The sequence below is a fragment of the Trichomycterus rosablanca genome, chromosome 12, assembly GCF_030014385.1.
Source record: "Trichomycterus rosablanca isolate fTriRos1 chromosome 12, fTriRos1.hap1, whole genome shotgun sequence".
Taxonomy (NCBI): domain Eukaryota; kingdom Metazoa; phylum Chordata; class Actinopteri; order Siluriformes; family Trichomycteridae; genus Trichomycterus; species Trichomycterus rosablanca.
Window position 1 is genome coordinate 13,261,925 of NC_085999.1, and position 19,402 is coordinate 13,281,326.

Consider the following 19,402-nt stretch of genomic DNA (forward strand, 5'->3'; position numbering starts at 1 on the left):
AACTAAGCATTTTAAAGGGTTTATTCAAGTTCAGTAATGCTTGTTAAAGTATACTAGGTAATGCTTGTTAACAATACATTAACCCACACATCCTGACAGTAAGCAATGTAAAATTTGGCAATGTAAATTTTCCAAGGCATTACACATTACAAGGATCAGAGTGAATACAGTTGTCAAGTAGATGAATTATGGCACAAAAGTCGTTTAAAATCGTTAAAAAGAAGAAAACTGGTCTGGGAAGCTGGGTTGTGTACTGCATGTTACAACAATCTCCTGCATTCTTCATATCTGGGCTGTGAGACAGGGTGGCAAGAAAAACACCTGCCTGCAAAAACTTACATCAAATTTGCCAAAAGCATGTGCAGAAATGGGTTATGGGCTGATGAGACCAATGTTAAACTTTTTGGCCATAATTCCAAAAGGTACATTTGAAGCAAAAACAAACAAATAAAAGAAGACCATACCAAAAGTAAAACATGGTGGTAGCAGCGTTATACTTTGGTTCTGTTCTTCTTTAACTGGAACTTGGACTTTAATCATGGTGGAATGAGTTGTGAACATTTTCAAATGTCATTCATATTTGGCACAAAACCTTCAGGCCTCTGCTACAAGCTGAAGATGAATTTTACCTTTCAGCACAACAATGACCCTAATAATACTTCCACATCAATAAAAGAAGAGGGATGTGCACATGAGATGCCCTCACAATCTGACAAGATTTGGAGGAGTGGGCAAAGATTGCCAAGTCTAGATATACATTCTGATAGACTGCTACCCAAAAAGACTGAATGCTGTCATAAAATCAACAGGTGCTTCAACAAAATATTACTTTTGGGGTATGCATATTTATACAACCATATTATTGCATTTTTTTAATTTCCCCCTAAAAGATAGTTTGCTTTTTAATTAAACTGTACAGATTATAGGTCACATTAAATTTGAAAAAACTTTCTTAAATGATTCATTTGGTTTCGTTTTTTTACATCACAAAAATCTGTCATTTTAACAAATCACTTTCAAAACAGAATTTAGTCAATATTCACTTGGACATCATGTAGGTCATTTTATCTGAAAGAGGGAAACCCCTTAATTTAACAGATACAAATTAAGGAAGGGCCATGAGTGTGGGCAAACAGTAACAGCTGATTAAAATAACTGATTGCTAATACACAGTAAATATTATTGGAAATTTAAATAATGATTTGTATGTGTCTATAATAGAAAACAACAACGTTATGTACATGACCTGGCTAATTTATTTCAACTATATACTTTTCAAACGAGTAAAGATTTACTGAACATGCTCTTGAGAATGTCATCTTAACCTGAATGAGGACGGGTTTAGGATAGCCTGTAAAGATAGCCTGTTTAGATGATATGCTATAGTTAAGGAATTTTAAATGAGAAATCAAAGAAAATATAGCATATTAGAAAGCAGTACCATAATACCAAAGATGAATTGGATTGGGGGGGGCGGGGGTGTCACAGGTTATAAATTATTAATGTGGAAGTGAGAGTAAATTCTGGTTTTCCTTTCTTGTTTATGATGCATTAGGTCACCACTTTAATTTTGCCTACAACTTTTAATAAATTAATTAGTAATGCAGCACAAAGACATGATAAAATAAATATGAAACCTTGTTGATTTGACAGATACTAGTCATGACACTGACATTTTACATTTCTTATCTGTTAGGTTGGATAAATCAAAGTAATCAAGGGCAAATTAGTAATTTGTGGGTACAGTTAGGGGAAAGGTTAAACACAGTGTTGGGTGGCGTACAGTTAACAGAATTTATGAGCATTCATCCTGGACTCAAATTCCAAATCTTTTACTTAAAACTCAATCTGTTTGATTATTAGTGATAATCATTGATTAAAAATAATCAGGGGATCATTCATTAACAATTGCATTACAGTCTCTTGCATTTTAGTCCCTGTGTATAAACTTCTAAACATATACACTGAGAAGTGCTTGGAGAAGAATGAAAAATTAAATTTAATTAACACAAAGGATCATTATAGTCTAAAATAATCAATAGCAAGCTGCTGATTCCTAAACAAAATTCATCATCAGATGTGGGTAGCAGATACTAGCAGATCAGCTAAGCAGAAACGCAGCTAAGCAATACATTCTCTGTACTGTTGAAGAAACCCAAAAGTTATAATACATTTTACACAAACCATCTTACACAAGCTGTCCAGTGGGATTCAGTGTGAAACAACAGCAGGATTGAAATTAACTCTGGTGTTTAAACATTTCTAGGTCCAGTTTAAATTTGGTCCCGAGAGGACGAATCAGAGAGACAGATGCTACTCACTACTACGTCATTTTCACACACATACAGCCAAATAAGTTCATAATAAAAAGCATAACTCAAAAGGGATGTATGGGAAAATCTGGAGTGATAAATTACTGTATTTTCAAATAAAACCTATACAAACAAGATTTACAAATGCCCACCCTTTTCATTGTAACCACATCTGCAAAAGACAGGCTCTCCAAAATATTTTGGACAAAATACATGTCTTGTAAAACCTATAAAACACTTCTGACATGTTGCTGAACTTGTACCTAGAATCACACTTCTAGATGCACCATCCATTACTGTCTAGTGTATTAGGGCCTTCATTTTTAGGCAATTACACTTAAATGACACTGAACAAGAACCATTTCAGAGAAACAGCTTTGGGTAATGACTCTCAGTTCTCAGCAGTTGAGATTCTCTCTGCCAAGCTTTGACCTGGAAGGAAAGTCTGGACATCACTGAAGCTGAACTCTATATGCACCGATGAGAAGTTTAACCTACAGAAGTACAAGAAGAGATGGCCTTCGGTTATTCATCTACAGTACAATGTGTTTATGTATTTGTATGTACAGGAGCACTCCGGTTAAACACCTTACCTTCGCTGTTGGTGACTCAGCTAGGCGAATAAACATTTTGTTGGTTCCTTGGACTGGGCTGAATGAATAAATAAAGTGGCTATCCTGTTACGGGAAGAGCACATAATAACACACTGTATACATTAAAGCAGCTTACAATCATTTGTCTTTTAAAAAGTACAAAAAGAATGCACATTTAAACTGTCATTTAAAGAAGTGGTATGCTCAGGGTCTTACGAGGAAAATGGGCAGCTGAAACTTGTCGTTAAGAACGACTGCATGAACACTGCAGGGCCCGCAGAGTCTGGCTGTGATTTCAGTCATGAAATTAGCATGGAAGATAAAGAGCAGAATACCAGATCCTGGCAAATAAAACAGAATATGTTGTGTAAAATAACATATTTTATAATAAAAAATAAATAGTCAATGACATTTAACACATAATAATAAAGCCAAACAGTTTTATTGTATAAAATGAATTATTATAAATGACACAAGCAAGTAGTATAACCTAAATATATTAGTTTATTCATAACAACAACCATCCTGACCATGATTATAGGGGTCTAGAGCTACGTGGGAGCACAAAGTGCAAGGCAGAAATAAAATTGACACAGTGCCAATCCATAGCATGGCATCACATGCTCGCAAGCATGTGCAAAAAATCCACACAGAAATAGGATAGTGCCAAACTTTCAAAGTACAAGTGTTGTGCGGCACCCACACTACCAGCTGCACTTGTGTACTGCAAGTGATTTCTATTAATTGTATTCATTCATTTACACTAATCACTTTATCATGTTCTGGGGTCTGGTGGGTTTGATGCAATCTATGGTCAGTAGTAGTATTCTGCATGTTTTTGTAGTTTAGTAGAGAGGAAACTGGCAAACCAGCTAGAAAGCCACGTAAACACAAAAAGAAAACACGCAACACTCTACACATACAGTGGCAAGAGGTGAGGCATTGAACCAACTGTGCCACAGTTCCATCAAAGATTTAAAAAAAGTACAAGCAAAATACAAGCAAAATACAAGCATTACCACAACAAAGTCTCTTTGTACATAATTATATATTTTTATTAAGTCTTCTTTTAATATTTACTCAGTAAAAATAATTTACCCCCTACCCTTTATCCTTTTGTTTTGTTGTTCATCTTTTGACATTCATGGAGGATATGTTTGACAGAGGTTCTTCATCAACAGAGGGGCAACTGGCCTGGTGTCCCTTTGGCAGGTAGGTATGAGTGAGTTTGGTGTGTCATTAGGGTTGTAAAACAGGCAGGCTAATCTTTCTGTGCTTCATCATATCAATAACTCAGCATTCCTACTAATAATGCAGGAAACGCTCTATACCAGGGGTGTCCAAACTCTGACCCGTTTCCTTTTTAAACGGTATTTTAGAAATAAAATGATAGCTGGCCCACTGGTCAGCAGAAGAAATTCCTAGTTTGAACACTGGGTGTCGCCATCACATACCAGTCCAAAACGCTCCATATCGCCTTTCCCCGTAACTTAAAACATTAACGACGTTACACCTACATTAATGGTCCTAAACATTTGAATAGCCCTGGTGGCTCAAAATAACCCTCTCAAAAATACTTGCAGGCACGTTGGCAAAATGACAATTTTTTGACACTGATTTCAGAGTCAAGTGTGTATGTTTAATTCGTGGGGAAACAGCTGCTGTAATGGAGTGTAATTTGTTCCCATTAGGATTATTCACTGTAATTTGTTCCCATTAGAATTATTTACTGATAAGCAAAATTGTACTTTACGTAACACTGTAATACATAAGTCATTAGTCACTTAAAAAAAAAAATCTGTCTTTGATAATAATCAAGTAGCCCTTTTTTATTTATTACAGACTTTGTGGCCCATCACTGCTTGTTTTTTCTACATTTGGCCCCCAACAAGAAAAGTTTGGACACCCCTGCTTTACACAGTGAACACCAGCAGCAGCTGCCTTGCGCTCAGAGGGACACCAGTGTGATTGATTTTAACAAATGTTATCACTCCCAGCTTGTTTTAAGTCTATAATTTTCAGTGTGGTCTGCAATTTCGCGTACAATATGTTAATTCGGCTCACTATAACAATAACACTCACTAAGTAGAAGTAAATATTGTCTGTTAATTAATACCAATGACCAATAAGCAGATGGTGGGTTGTAAAAGGACGTGCCAGAATAGTTTAACATTTAACATGTGTGTTATTTTGTATTTTTCTAGTATACTTATGAGTTGATGTGATTGTTAAAAAAGAAAAAAGTGTTAATTCAATAAAAAAAAATAAGGCAGAGCCATTGGAAAGTAGCCACTTATCGATGTACTCTCAAGGCCAGTCCTAGAAAGGAGGGATGCATTAGGAAGAATGACTCTCTCTGGCAACCCCCAAAAATATGAGAGCAGCTGAGGAAGGGGGGGTGTATTAACCAAATTTTACATATCGATTAACTGTACAACTGTGAGGGCACTCGGGTGGCACCGCAGTCTATCACGCTAACCTGCAACCTCCGAGTTTGAATCTTGACACTGCTATCGGCTTGCTGGGTGTTTACACAGGCATGATGGCTATGTCTGAGGGGATGAAAGGGACGGATTGGCACCCTGTTCAAGGTATTCCTGCCTGCGCTCAGTGTTTGCCCACTGTGACCCTGACCAGGATAAAGCAGTTGATTAAAATGAAATGAATAAAACTAAGACACCATAACCAGCCTGTATATAGTATAGCAATCTCTTTGGGCAGAGTATTGATTCTTACCCTCCACCGGTGGATGTTGTGGGGGTTTGTAATTAAATTCCAATGAAAAGTCTGGTCCCTCACAGAGACGATGACACGCCAGAGGAAACACTGGCTCTAGCAGAGCCAATCTTGTCTCAAAATATGCTCTAATAGTGTCCTCTGCCACCGTTGACAATCTGAAAATATATATTAAATGTCCTTGAAAACATCATGCTTTACTGTAAACATATTTCTTGCATTTAGACAGTTTTAAAACAACTCACGTCTGATTGTGGTCTTTAATAAGGTCATACACCATCATGTTATTGCTAAGCTTGGCATAGTGCAAGGCCGTGTTCTTGTGCTTGGACAGAATGTTGCAGTCAGCTCCATACTCAAGCAGGAGGCGCACAACATCTGCATTTCCTCTTTTACATGCCTAACAAAGATGAGATTTTCAGTTAATTCCTGAATTTATCCTCCAACAACAGTTGCACATTTTCACTTTGAAAAACTATTAAATTAATATCTTCCCTCTTATTTCTATTCTCACCTTCATAAGTGCCGTCTCCCCACCTAGTGTCTGAGCATTAAGGCAAGATCCAGCCTCAAGAAGAATGGCCACAGTGGTGAGAAAGTTCTAGCCAAAAAGAGATAAAACAAAGGTAACACAGGACCACTCTTCTATGACAAATAAGAACAAACAGCTTTAGCAGCACCTCAGTGCTTACCTTCTCAGCAGCATGCATAAGAGCTGTGGTACCATTCTTCTGACGCCCGTTCACCTTCACTCCTTTCTTAATCAGCAGCCGGAGGATGTCGTCCTGTCCTCCAGCAGCGGCCAGCATTAACAAGGACATACCGCTGGAGTCCTGCAGGAGACATCATAGGCATGCATAGTCACGCAAGAAAATCAAGACTGGCACTTGGCCCATTTCTAATACCTTAGCTAATCATGTTTATTTAATTCCAAGTACACACTACATGATTTTTCATGCCCAATGTTCCAGTCACCAACTCATATTAGAGCTTTAATGGGATATAAACACAGCGTGTGTCCGTCATAAACAATCATTTAGTGTGCACTGCTTAGCAATCTGATTTGTTCAGACACCAATTAGTGATTAAGCCTCCTATTCAAACACTAAGAATGTGCATATAAAAAGAATTTAAAGCATGCATGTTACATTTCAGCATAAAACTCACTGCATCAGACTGTACATTGTACATGTGCTTTTACTTGTCTATTAAAACAGCAGCTCTTCTCATTTCTGTGAGCAGCCCGATGTGGTGAATTTTGAACAGTATGTTTAAATGTTAGGCTAAATTTGTACATTTGTACAAGTCTGTGGCTCTGCTGAGCTTGAACACTCTGAGGAGATGCATTTGCACACTAGACCGCTGCACCACCCAAACACATAGAACTGAATTTCTTAATAATAATAATAATAATACAGTAGTAATAAAAATAATAATTATAATAAAAAATTTGACATCAGTGCTTTTGCAAAATGTGAAGTTACCAACCAGTAGGGGTGGGCGATATGGCCCTAAAATAATATCACGATATTTCAGGTTATTTTTGCGATAACAATATTTTTGGCGATATAACAAAACACTGAAAAATATTTATTTCGAGAAAACACTATTGCAAAAAAAAATTATGTTCAGGTTTTATTTAGAATTAATATAAGTTAACACGTAAAAAAATGTAAGACGTATGTAAGAATTACACACACTTTTCTTTATTTTGTCTTTCCAGTAAAAATAATGTAACATAATGAAGTGGCGAAGTCAGACAATTTCCATAGGGGTGGCCAGACTGAGACCATTGCTCACACAGGGGTGGCACAGAATCTAATACCTTTTTTTTATGTGGTCACTCATTTATTTACCTACACAGGCAGTGAGTGCCATGTAGAATTACATCACGAAGACCCGCATAATAATAATAAGGTTTTTTCTCTTTCTATTTTCCCTGACAAGTATATATACAGTATATATATATATATATATATATACACAGTGTATCACAAAAGTGAGTACACCCCTCACATTTCTGCAGATATTTAAGTATATCTTTTCATGGGACAACACTGACAAAATGACACTTTGACACAATGAAAAGTAGTCTGTGTGCAGCTTATATAACAGTGTAAATTTATTCTTTCCTCAAAATAACTCAATATACAGCCATTAATGTCTAAACCACCGGCAACAAAAGTGAGTACACCCCTAAGAGACTACACCTCTAAATGTCCAAATTGAGCACTGCTTGTCATTTTCCCTCCAAAATGTCATGTGATTTGTTAGTGTTACTAGGTCTCAGGTGTGCATAGGGAGCAGGTGTGTTCAATTTAGTAGTACAGCTCTCACACTCTCTCATACTGGTCACTGAAAGTTCCAACATGGCACCTCATGGCAAAGAACTCTCTGAGGATCCTAAAAGACGAATTGTTGCGCTACATGAAGATGGCCAAGGCTACAAGAAGTTTGCCAACACCCTGAAACTGGGCTGCAGCACAGTGGCCAAGATCATCCAGCGTTTTAAAAGAGCAGGGTCCACTCAGAACAGACCTTGAGTTGGTCGTCCAAAGAAGCTGAGTGCACGTGCTCAGCGTCACATCCAACTGCTGTCTTTGAAAGATAGGCGCAGGAGTGCTGTCAGCATTGCTGCAGAGATTGAAGAGGTGGGGGGTCAGCCTGTCAGTGCTCAGACCATACGCCGCACACTACATCAAATTGGTCTGCATGGCTGTCACCCCAGAAGGAAGCCTCTTCTGAAGTCTCTACACAAGAAAGCCCGCAAACAGTTTGCTGAAGACATGTCAACAAAGGACATGGATTACTGGAACCATGTCCTATGGTCTGATGAGACCAAGATTAATTTGTTTGGTTCAGATGGTCTCAAGCATGTGTGGCGGCAATCAGGTGAGGAGTACAAAGATAAGTGTGTCATGCCTACAGTCAAGCATGGTGGTGGGAATGCCATGGTCTGGGGCTGCATGAGTGCAGCAGGTGTTGGGGAGTTACATTTCATTGAGGGACACATGAACTCCAATATGTACTGTGAAATACTGAAGCAGAGCATGATCCCCTCCCTCCGGAAACTGGGTCGCAGGGCAGTGTTCCAGCATGATAATGACCCCAAACACACCTCTAAGATGACCACTGCTTTATTGAAGAGGCTGAGGGTAAAGGTGATGGACTGGCCAAGCATGTCTCCAGACCTAAACCCAATAGAACATCTTTGGGGCATCCTCAAGCGGAAGGTGGAGGAGCGCAAAGTCTCGAATATCCGCCAGCTCCGTGATGTCGTCATGGAGGAGTGGAAAAGCATTCCAGTGGCAACATGTGAAGCTCTGGTAAACTCCATGCCCAGGAGAGTTAAGGCAGTTCTGGGAAATAATGGTGGCCACACAAAATATTGACACTTCAGGAACTTTCACTGTGGGGTGTACTCACTTTTGTTGCCGGTGGTTTAGACATTAATGGCTGTATATTGAGTTATTTTGAGGGAAGAATAAATGTACACTGTTATATAAGCTGCACACAGACTACTTTTCATTGTGTCAGTGTCATTTTGTCAGTGTTGTCCCATGAAAAGATATACTTAAATATCTGCAGAAATGTGAGGGGTGTACTCACTTTTGTGATACACTGTATATATATAGCAACCTTAACATTATGAGAAAAAATTTTCCTTTGCAATATTTTATCACTTGGCTGCCAACTTGTGTGTAATGATGACACTCAATTGAACCCCAAAACATGCCAGTGTGAATGCATGGAAAAATAATTTTCTTTCAACAATATGATACAGACTGACCAACACTATTGAGCCAAATCAGCATTGAAAATTGACTTTACTTTTAAAAACCTTCTACAATGCTGGAGCTTTTTAAAACGGAATATTTTCTTTAAAATAGAAGTGTTATTTAACTGCTATTAAATTGTTTGGCGCATAACCGCCCAACCGGGCAACACTGGAACACGCAGAGCCCGGTGGGCCTTTACTCGTAGCGCGCCACAATTACTACTAAGTACAGTAGTAGTATTAGTACTAAGTAGTAGTAGTAGTACTTCTGTGTTGGTGGTTGACATTAATGTTAAAAGTATTCCTGCACGGTTTGGTGGAGGTGCGCTGTTGAATTGCGTCCCTGTGTAAACCTGCGTGCAGAAATACTTCCGCAGAAAAGCTGCCGGCAATCGGTGGTTGGGGTTTGGGTTGCCAAAGATTAATTTATGGTGGACATGGAGTTTTTGGAACGAGCTCCTCCACCGCAGAGCCGCGTTCCACCATACTCGTTACTGTACCCAAATGACCCACGTAACGAACGAATTTGCGTAGCTGTGTGACGTCATTACGTAAAGTACGCAGAATATCGCTATTATTACGATATGGTACTTTTTGTATCGTTTGTAAAATTATACCGGTATCATCGTGAATGATACGATATAGCACACCCCTAGTTACCAGAGTGTTTTGTTGTCAAACACAGCAAGACCTTGCACAGTTGAGAGGTACATACCTCCTGGTCCAGATTATAGTCCTCTTTGGAACTGAGTGCACGTTTGACAGCCATATAATTGCCATTTTTTACAGCATCCCGCAGCTCAGCTAGAACACAAAAACATAACATTTGTATTATAACAAAGTGGTAAATAACTAGATTCATCTGAGTTGAATACGCAGGACAAAAAGATTTATGCTGACTGGAGTTGTTGGAATGTATTCAGACTTACTAGGCGTTAGGGATAGTGGGGAGAGATTTTCATCTTCCCCATTCAAGTGTTTTTGAAAATCCTCCAGTGTCATCCAGTCTAGCTTCAGCTCGACTCCAAGGTTGAGAGAAGGTGGGCCCCGGTCTGTCAAGGCACACAGTAACAGTATTTAAGTACAAAAGTGACAGCATCCAAGTAAAACTAAAAGTGATATTTTTGTACTCTTCAGCTGAGTTCCACCTGTTGGACAAATATTACCAAAACTCACCCAGACTGCACAGTGCTGGACTAGGACTGCTTTCTTTTAATTGTTAGTTTTTCCCTTCACTAAACCCATTTCCAGAAAAGCTGGGACGTTTTGTAAATGTTAAACAATAAAAAGAGAAAGGACAAATGGAGAAAAAAAAGAAAAGATTTCCAATATTTTTACTGATCAACTGTACTGTGTTCTGTAAATACAAGAACTTTTAAAAATTGATGCCTACAACACACTCCAAAAAAGTTGGGACAGAGGCAAAATGAAAAGTTGATAAAATATTGAAGGTACAGTGTTTTGAAAGAATATCTTTTCTGGAAATAGGGGCTTGTTTTCTTTTCTGGAAATAGGGGCTTGTTGCCCTAGGCTTGTTCATTAGTAGTTTGTGGTCCTGGTCTAATCTTATCCAATTACTGATTGCATTACGCTTCCTCTCTACTGATGCTGACCTTCACTCTGACTAAAGATAGCTGTGACTAACACACACCCTCTCTGACACTTTTCACCTGCACGAGTTCATATGTGGATCAGCTTTGTGTACGGAGAGACACACTCTGATCACACATCATCCCCTGCCTCTGTGCAGGTGCCATCAATCAGCCAGCAGAGGTCGTAATTGCATCAGTTATGAGGAATCCCCTTCGGCACCCTTTCCTGAACAAGCTAACCATTGTTTGTGTAGACGCTTTATTAAAAATAATTGATATAATCACAACGGTAAATAAGCATCTATTTTAATACAAACCAGAAGTTTTCTCTGAGCGTTCCAGGGGATCCTGAGAGTCCTGATTGTCATCGCAGGCAATAAGGAGACGAGACTCGCTGTCCTCTCGCCTTTTTCTTCTCCTCTCCTTCCACCTTAAATCTTCTGTAGGCTCAGCAGATGCCATTGCATCCACTATAGACTTCCTGTCTAACCGTGTCTCATCTGCCAGCCTCTGTCTCTCTCTCTGTGCCTCCTCCATCTTTACCTTCCTTTCTCTCTGGGCTTCCTCTATCCTCTCTTTTCTTTTTCTTTCCTCTTCCTCCAATCGTTCTTTTCTTTTTCGTTGCTGCTCCTCTTTTTGTTCACGCAGTATTTCCTCTTTTGCTTTAGTAGCAGACTCATCAAAGCAGTCACTCTTTTCAGACTCCGGTGTGGCCTTTTCCAGGTTTTCATCAGTCTCCATGGCAATGTGGCCTGGAAATAAGCAGGAATTAAAACATACATTTTTATTTTTAATATACACTAAATTATACAGAAGTGCTTAAAAAAAAACTCAAGGATTTCTGTTTTAGAAACTCATGTTATTCTTACCTTCACTAAGCTCAGATTTCTGCACTGGAGATTCCTTTCTCAGCTTTTTATCAGGTCTCACTGAACTCTAAAACATAAGAAAACAGCGATGGTAAATAAAACTATCAAGTACACTAGCAGACAAAGTTCTAGGCTTTTTTAGGAGACATATAAATAAATCTGACACTTATTGACAACTTTATGGCACATGTTTTATATGCTGTTATAGAAACATGATGATACATAAAGAACTGTTCAGTAGGGCCGAAAACCTGAAGGGAAACCATGTCGGATACATGAAAGTTAGGGAGTGAAGCAAGTTTGTAAAAACAACAACACATGAAATTACTAAATCTATTTTAAACAGTGCTGCAACAAAATCGCACATTATGACACGAATTATGAAAAACTTTATTGATGACCAACAATAGGGACAGTGGTAGCCTAGTGGGTAGAGCTTTGGGCTATCAGTCAGAATACTGTCGGTTCAAATCCAGGCTCTGCTATGCAGCCAGAGTTGGGCCCTTGAGCAAGGCCCTTAACTCTGTATGCAAGGGGTGCTGTACAATGGCTGACCCCTTCTAAAAAAAGCTATATATGGAAAAGAATTTCATTGTACAAAACACCATAATTACAATACAAAAACTAAGAATTATCCTCAGTGATTTGATTACACTGATAGAAGGTGCTCAGGTGGAGCAGCGTTATATTACCCTATACCACCACCACTGAGATTCAGGGTTAAAACAGCTATCGGGCATCTACACAGACACGATTGCCTGCAAGTGGCTATGTCTTAAAGGCTAGTCATTTGAAGTGCACCTAACCGTGCACTCTCGGTGCCAATCTCAAGCCTGGATAAAAGAAGGAGGTTTGCGTCAGAATGGGCATCTGGCGTAAAAAATGCGCCAAGTCTGATATACGGACCAGAATGATCGACTGTTTATGGAGCCTGATGTTTAAGGTAGTCTTGTTTAAAATAACACAAACAACTGCAGTTAGTTAACTGTGTAAAAAAAAAAAAAAAGACAGGCCTATAAATCACATGATCTGTACCTTTGGTGCATGAGCTGCTTGTTTCCTGGGCACACGGTCCTTGGCCTCACAGGTGAGCAAAAACTTCTCAAAGAGATTAGGAGCAGCTCCTTTTTCCCCAACCTCTTCCTTCAGCTCATCGTCTTTGGGCTTGTTGGGAGTTAAAGAGACTGTAGAGGATGAGGATACACATGACTCTTTCTGAGTAGGCAAGGTCGATTCCTGATATTTGACTTTATTTTTTGCTTTTGCGATGGTCCCAGCATCGCTGGAGTCAGGTTCTTCTTCACTCCGGGATGACCTGATACTGCTCTTACTACTAGTCAGACTTTTTAGCTTGTTTAGGCCACTCTCTTTAAGAGGAGCAGGGCTGTCTGCCTTTTTGGGGTTCTTGTCTTGAATCAAGTTTCTGATACCTTGCAGTTTTAAGTCAGACTTGCTTTTCTTCTGTTTTGCCTTGAACTGATCGGCCCCGCTTTCCCCCATAGAGGACTTTTCTGTTGATTTGGGAGGTGTGGACTTTGCTGGAGTGATGAGGTCTGTTGGTGTAGTGTCATCAAGGTGTGATTCAAATGGAACATCACCCCTATCTGTCTCATCATCAGAGGACTCGATCTCTCTTTTTGATTTTACCTTCTTTTTCTTTTTCTCATCAACAGTTTCTTTCTTGTGCTTCCCTCCATCTTTAGCTTTGTTGTCCTTCTTGTGTTTCTTTGCTGCAGCTGGACCATCCTCCTCCTCCTCATCATCATCATCCTCCTTTTCAACAATTCTCTTTTTGGCATCTGTGGTCTTTTCCTTCTTGGGAAGTGGTGGTGTGGGAACACTTTCCTCCTCCTCGTCAGACTCGGGAGCAGGCAATGGTTTGTCTTCCCTTGATTTTTCCTTCTTTTTCTTTTTTTTCTTCTCCTTTACTGACTTTTCATCCTCCGATTCCTCTGTGTGTTTTTTCTTTTTTTTCTTTAGCTTGATAGGCGAGTCTTTTGGTCTGTCTTTACTGCTGTCACTATCAGAATTTGCATCAAATAAGTCACTCTTCATCGGGAGTATCTGGGAATAAAAAATAAAAAAAAACAAGTGTTATATCACTTCCTTTTACATGTAATTTATAGCCACTCAGACGTCCCACTGCCAAGCAACATTTTTCTCTATTCAGTTTCTGATTAACAGGAAATTGGCCAGTTGGATTTTGTATTGACCTCAAAAATCTTACCATGCTGGAGTCTTTCTTAACTTTCCTCTCAGTCAGAACTCTCTCATACGCCAGCAGAACCTCATGACAGTCCTCCAGGTGGGTCCTGGGCTCCCAGGTATCATCATCTGATGAATAGTTCTTCCATCGCACACGGTACAGCACCTCTCCCTAAATTATACAAAATACAGAGTCAGTTTTTGGACCCACATGCAAGACATTAAAACACAGATGTACTAAAGTATAGCAGCATTAGTAAAAACACAATAAAACTTCAATGTAGCTTTTTATGGGCCTTTGGTGTGTAGGTAATTACACTAGAAGGAACAACCGACAGTGTTTTTATGAACATTCTAAAACAAAAGTAAGTTCAGTTCTTTTTATTATTTCTTGTTACTATTTGTCTATTTATATTTTAGTTTTTAATTCTCTTTCTGCCAGGAAGTTTAGGATTGCTCTTTTTTTGGGTGAGGATTTACGTTTGGGGCTTTAAATCTTTTTCCACCAACTTGAGAGACAAGAACATAACGTTACAGCTGACAACAGCAAAAATGCTTTCATCATTATAAGGGTGTAAAGTTTACATAATTGCTCAGAAAAGTCCTTGTACCTTCTTAGATATGTTTGCTTGCTTGTTTGGGTTTTCATTGCCATGTTTACAATGAGGTTATATGGAGATGTCCTTAACTTGGGATTTAGATATGTGGCTATAGTCCTGTGTTTGTAAGGAACATGAACATTTTTTGGGCATTTTCTTGTTTAGGTGCTTCTTTAATGGATTTCGGTATTTGAAGTTTTTGTTGGTTATCTCAGATATGAGATCAATTAGACACACACTGCAACTGGCAGTGCACATAATGTTGATTCTAGTCCTATTTATTGATCTGCTGTTTAGTAAAATAAACAGGCATTTGCCATCTTAACAAAAACCTTTAGAGTTCGAATATCAGCAATGCTATTGGCCAGCCAGGCATCTACACAAACATGACTGACTATGCCCGAATCCCTGCGATAGATTGGTGCCCTGTCCAGGGTATTCCTTCCTTGCAGCCAGTGTTTTCAGGAGAAACTGTAACCCTGATCGGGATGAAAGCCAACAGTTTATGAAATGAACAATTTATATGTCACGCAGGTTAATTCCACAGATGTGCATTAATCAGCAAGTTGCTAAGTAACAGAATTCAACCAGACTGAGAGTGTCTGTTTCTGGACAGCACCTGAATAATTACCACAGACTCTGAGGATAATCTGCATTCATTTAAATTCAGAGTGGCTGGGCATTTTTTTTTCTGATCGGTTGCACCAGTATTAACTTACTTGGTATCAATACAGTCCTATTTACAAAAAGCTGATGAAATTTAATTTCATAACAACACTCATAACATCATTCTTGAAAATCAGTTGTCAGACACGAGCTCCCCAAGCACTCATGACTTTACAGCCTGTTATTAAAGGGAAAAAAACAATAAAATTGCAAACCTGCAATAACCACACTGTGACGCACAATGCATTAAGACATCATCATAATGTTTAAGCGGCAACCTGGATAAAGCATGTTGCAAGAACAAGACCTGCTTTAGAAAGGGAACAGGGCAATGTCAGTTAGTATCAGCACTTTAGATTTGCACCATTTTATCCAACTGTAATGTGATAGCTGACATTTTTCCCAGGAGACCCTGTCTAAAGTCACAGACAGCTTAAAACGCCACTTAACAGTAGGTAAAATGTGACGAGAAACAGATTGGCAGATAAAAACAACCCTCCCTAAAACAGCTACAGGCTAGAGCGTGAGCTTCTAAAATGGTTTCCACTGCTCAGTGCTACAACTCAGGCTTGCACACACTGATCATGCACAATACATCATGGTTAGTTTAAGTACCAGTGGGAAAGGGGGAGGTCACAGCTAAATCTAAAACTGCTGATTCACTCCATTGCACTGAAAGTACTAAATATATTGAAAACATGACTTCAATGACTTTTTTTATATTCTTGGATGCTCAATACCAGATATATAAAATGGACAAAACAAGCATAGAACAAGCATAAGCTTAATGCAGACCAACAATGTGGGACATTCAAATAATCTAACACAGTTTCAATTTTGTATTACATTTTATAAATTAGAATTTATAAACAGACACCTGTTTCTTCTGTCTTGAGAAAAATACTGTATTATGAATTTTAATTAATATATTAACCACTTTTATCAAGACCAACATTTTAAGTTTATTTGGCCAGTGTGAGTGATTAAAAAGTTACCATAGTTTATGTTTAGTATCTTTTTCAGGTTTAACTACTGTTTAACAGATTGCACAATGCAAAGACAGACAGTTTCCCAGTAATTGTGGATAACTGATAGACACAGTTTAAGCATATTTATATTCATGCATACTTCTGGGTCCTGACACTTTAACAGGCTAGGTATTTTTTTAAATAGTTTCTTGATAAATACATTTTTTAAAAAGCTATATTACAGGAACAACTTTAAATGTATACTACCCGGTCATGTGTTGTTGATTTGTGATTAGCTTTGCAGGGATTACTGTATAATCAATTAAGTGTGATTATGTGGAGTGACGGCAATCAATTATCTAGATTTTGCAAATGTGTTTCCTAATATATATTTACGTAGTAGACCATGTTCATGTAAATAATTCAAATAATTTTCAATGCGTCTTTTTAAACAATGCATTGCAAATGAAAGAAACAAATAGGAATGTACCAGCTTGACAGTGTGTCTTATAAAGGGCAGAACCGTTTTAGCAGTTAAAAGTCTGATTTGACATATTTGCTTATAAAGACAGTAATTGTCATAAACAGACTTAATTTCTAGCTTAGTGTCTGGTATCTGCTAATATTTACATATAAGCAAAAGTTAAAGATGAAATGAGCACAGTGTTGTCAGGGCACACCTAAAAACAACTTGTGTATGTTTATTAATGTTTAGTATTTACATTACTTCTACTATCACTTAAGTTATACTAGTGGCTTTAACAGTCATTGCAATTATGTACATCAAATTATCAGTGGTTCTTAAAGATCCAGGTTTCTGCTCTAAATCATTAAGTTCAAGCTACTTTCAAACTTTGCATAAGCTTTTAAGTTGCATCATTTGTAGAAAGAAAGAAACACTGAGACTGATAAGACAGGAAATGCACACAAACATTACATTACATGGTAAGGTCATCAGGGGTCTTATGGTGGTGTCACTATGACTGGGAGAGGGTCAGTGTCAGTGTTGTAAACATTAACCTCTGAATCATGCCTCGTCATTACTATTCCACCTAAGAACTATGTTCCGGCCTGAGTTTAGACATGACGGCAGATCACTAATGTCAACAGAGCTGAAGCAAGAGATGTACCTGATTTACTTTGCTCTTGTTTTACATAGGACAACAAAACGGAGTTCGTTTTGAAAGCAAAACATAAAGTCAGTGCTTTAAAATGATGTACGTCCTGGCGCATTTCCAAATTGACCCAACAATACTTATAATACTCTGCAGCGCGGTCATGTTTGATGAGCTAGTTATGAGATGTGACCCTGCAGCAGCTAGCGACAAAAAAGTTAGCTATTTTAGCTAACTCTACCAGAAACTATACATGTCCACAACTAAGAAAAGTGCTCGCCGCTTAGCTTTAAAAAGTGAACCTGTTTGCCTGAAGACGGAAAAAAATACAATACAGAATTAACCTCAGACGCAATAGGCTGCTTTCAATGTAGAAATACCTAGGCGGGTAACATTAGCCACCAAGCTAACAAGATGGCATCCAGGTTAGCAAAATAGTAATTAGCTTAAAAGCTAGCAGTGGTCAGTACTCACTTCTTCCACTCGCATATCAATAATCTTCTCTACTTCATATACATCCTCTTCTTCATCCTGCTCGCTGTCCCCTGGCTCCGCTCTCTCCAGACCGGTCGCCATTATTGTGTGTAGAGGGTGTAGTGTGTAGCTGAGAGCTCAGTACAGGAGGAACATAGCAGTACAGACGCAGCGTTTATGTGGAGCTGTTGTAACCTGGAGAGCTGCTGCACTGTAGTGATGGGTCGGTTCGGCTCTAAGAGTCGGCTCTTTAAAGTGACCGACGGGATCCGGCTCCTTATTGGGAGCCGATTCGTTTTTTCCCCTTTTTTTTCTGTCAAAGCCACACACACACACACACACACACACACACACACACACACACACACACACACACACACACACACACACACAGCGTGCACACGAACAGGAGAGAGAGAGAACTCAGCGCTTTACACAAATCAAATCACTTTATTGTCACATCACATTAACACAGGTGTGAAAGGTGAGTGAAATGCTCAGGTGCTCAGTCCCTCCATAACAGAAAAGAGAAACAGGATCAACCCCTCAAAGATGAGCTCCTTGGTTTTTCTGAATGCTCATCTTCACTAAATACTTACAAATACTGTCACCTGGATGCTGATTTTTCTTTTTGTTTTGCACATTTTCATTTATATTTTGTTGAGTGATGCTTCGTTGATGTTGTGTTGTTTCACTCTAGATGCTTGTTTATTTTGTTTTGTTTATTAGGATTTTAACGTCACGTTTTACACTCTGGTTACATTCATGACAGGAACATTCACCTCACTTGCATGTCTTTGGACTGTGGGAGGAAACCGGAGCACCCGGAGGAAACCCACGCAGACACGGGGAGAACATGCAAACTCCACACATAAAGGACCCGGACCTCTTCACCTGGGAATCGAACCCAGGACCTTCTTGCCGTGAGGCGACAGTGCTACCCACTTAGCCACCGTGCCGTCCCACTTTAGATGCAAATTTACAAATAATATACACAATCAGACCTTTTTGACTGTGTTCCATGTTGAGTGTATAAATAAAGCAATTTAAATAATAAACATTTGATACAATGTTTTTTTACATTAGTAATTCATTTAACATGTAATTTGGTAATAAATTAATTTAAAGCAACAAAAAAATCTAAGGAGCCACTTGGGAGCCGAAAAAGCCGGCTCTTTTTAGTGAGCCGAGCCAAAAGAACCGGCTCTCCAAAAGGAGCCGAAATTCCCATCACTACTGACAGGACGCGATGGGCGGAGCGTCAGTGGGCGGAGCCTATTCACAACTTTGTGTGCGTGTGTGTGTGTGTGTGTGCGTGCGTGTATGTGCGTGCGCATTCGTGAGTGTGTTTGTCAATAACAAGCGCATCAAACACACTGGGATTTTAATGATTTATGCAACTGTTTTCAGTCACTGAAAAAATAACACATATCTACAAACTAAATTTCCTCAAATGTTTGTGGTTAAGGTACTAGATTAGTAATCCAAACTGGTT

At 38.8% G+C, this 19,402-nt stretch overlaps 1 protein-coding gene across 1 annotated transcript; it reads right to left on the reverse strand.

The window, feature by feature from the left end:
- Positions 1-3: 3 nt before the first annotated feature.
- mphosph8 (M-phase phosphoprotein 8) lies at positions 4-18,106 on the reverse strand. Its single transcript, XM_063005737.1, has 14 exons — positions 17,908-18,106; positions 14,108-14,257; positions 12,916-13,944; positions 11,881-11,947; positions 11,329-11,763; positions 10,349-10,471; positions 10,135-10,223; positions 6,334-6,474; positions 6,156-6,242; positions 5,887-6,041; positions 5,642-5,799; positions 3,122-3,246; positions 2,906-2,989; positions 4-2,806 (listed from the first exon to the last, which is right to left on the reverse strand). The coding sequence occupies exons 1-14, from the start codon at positions 18,007-18,009 to the stop codon at positions 2,765-2,767; spliced, it is 2,787 nt and encodes a 928-aa protein (XP_062861807.1). The 5' UTR covers positions 18,010-18,106; the 3' UTR covers positions 4-2,764.
- Positions 18,107-19,402: the final 1,296 nt, after the last annotated feature.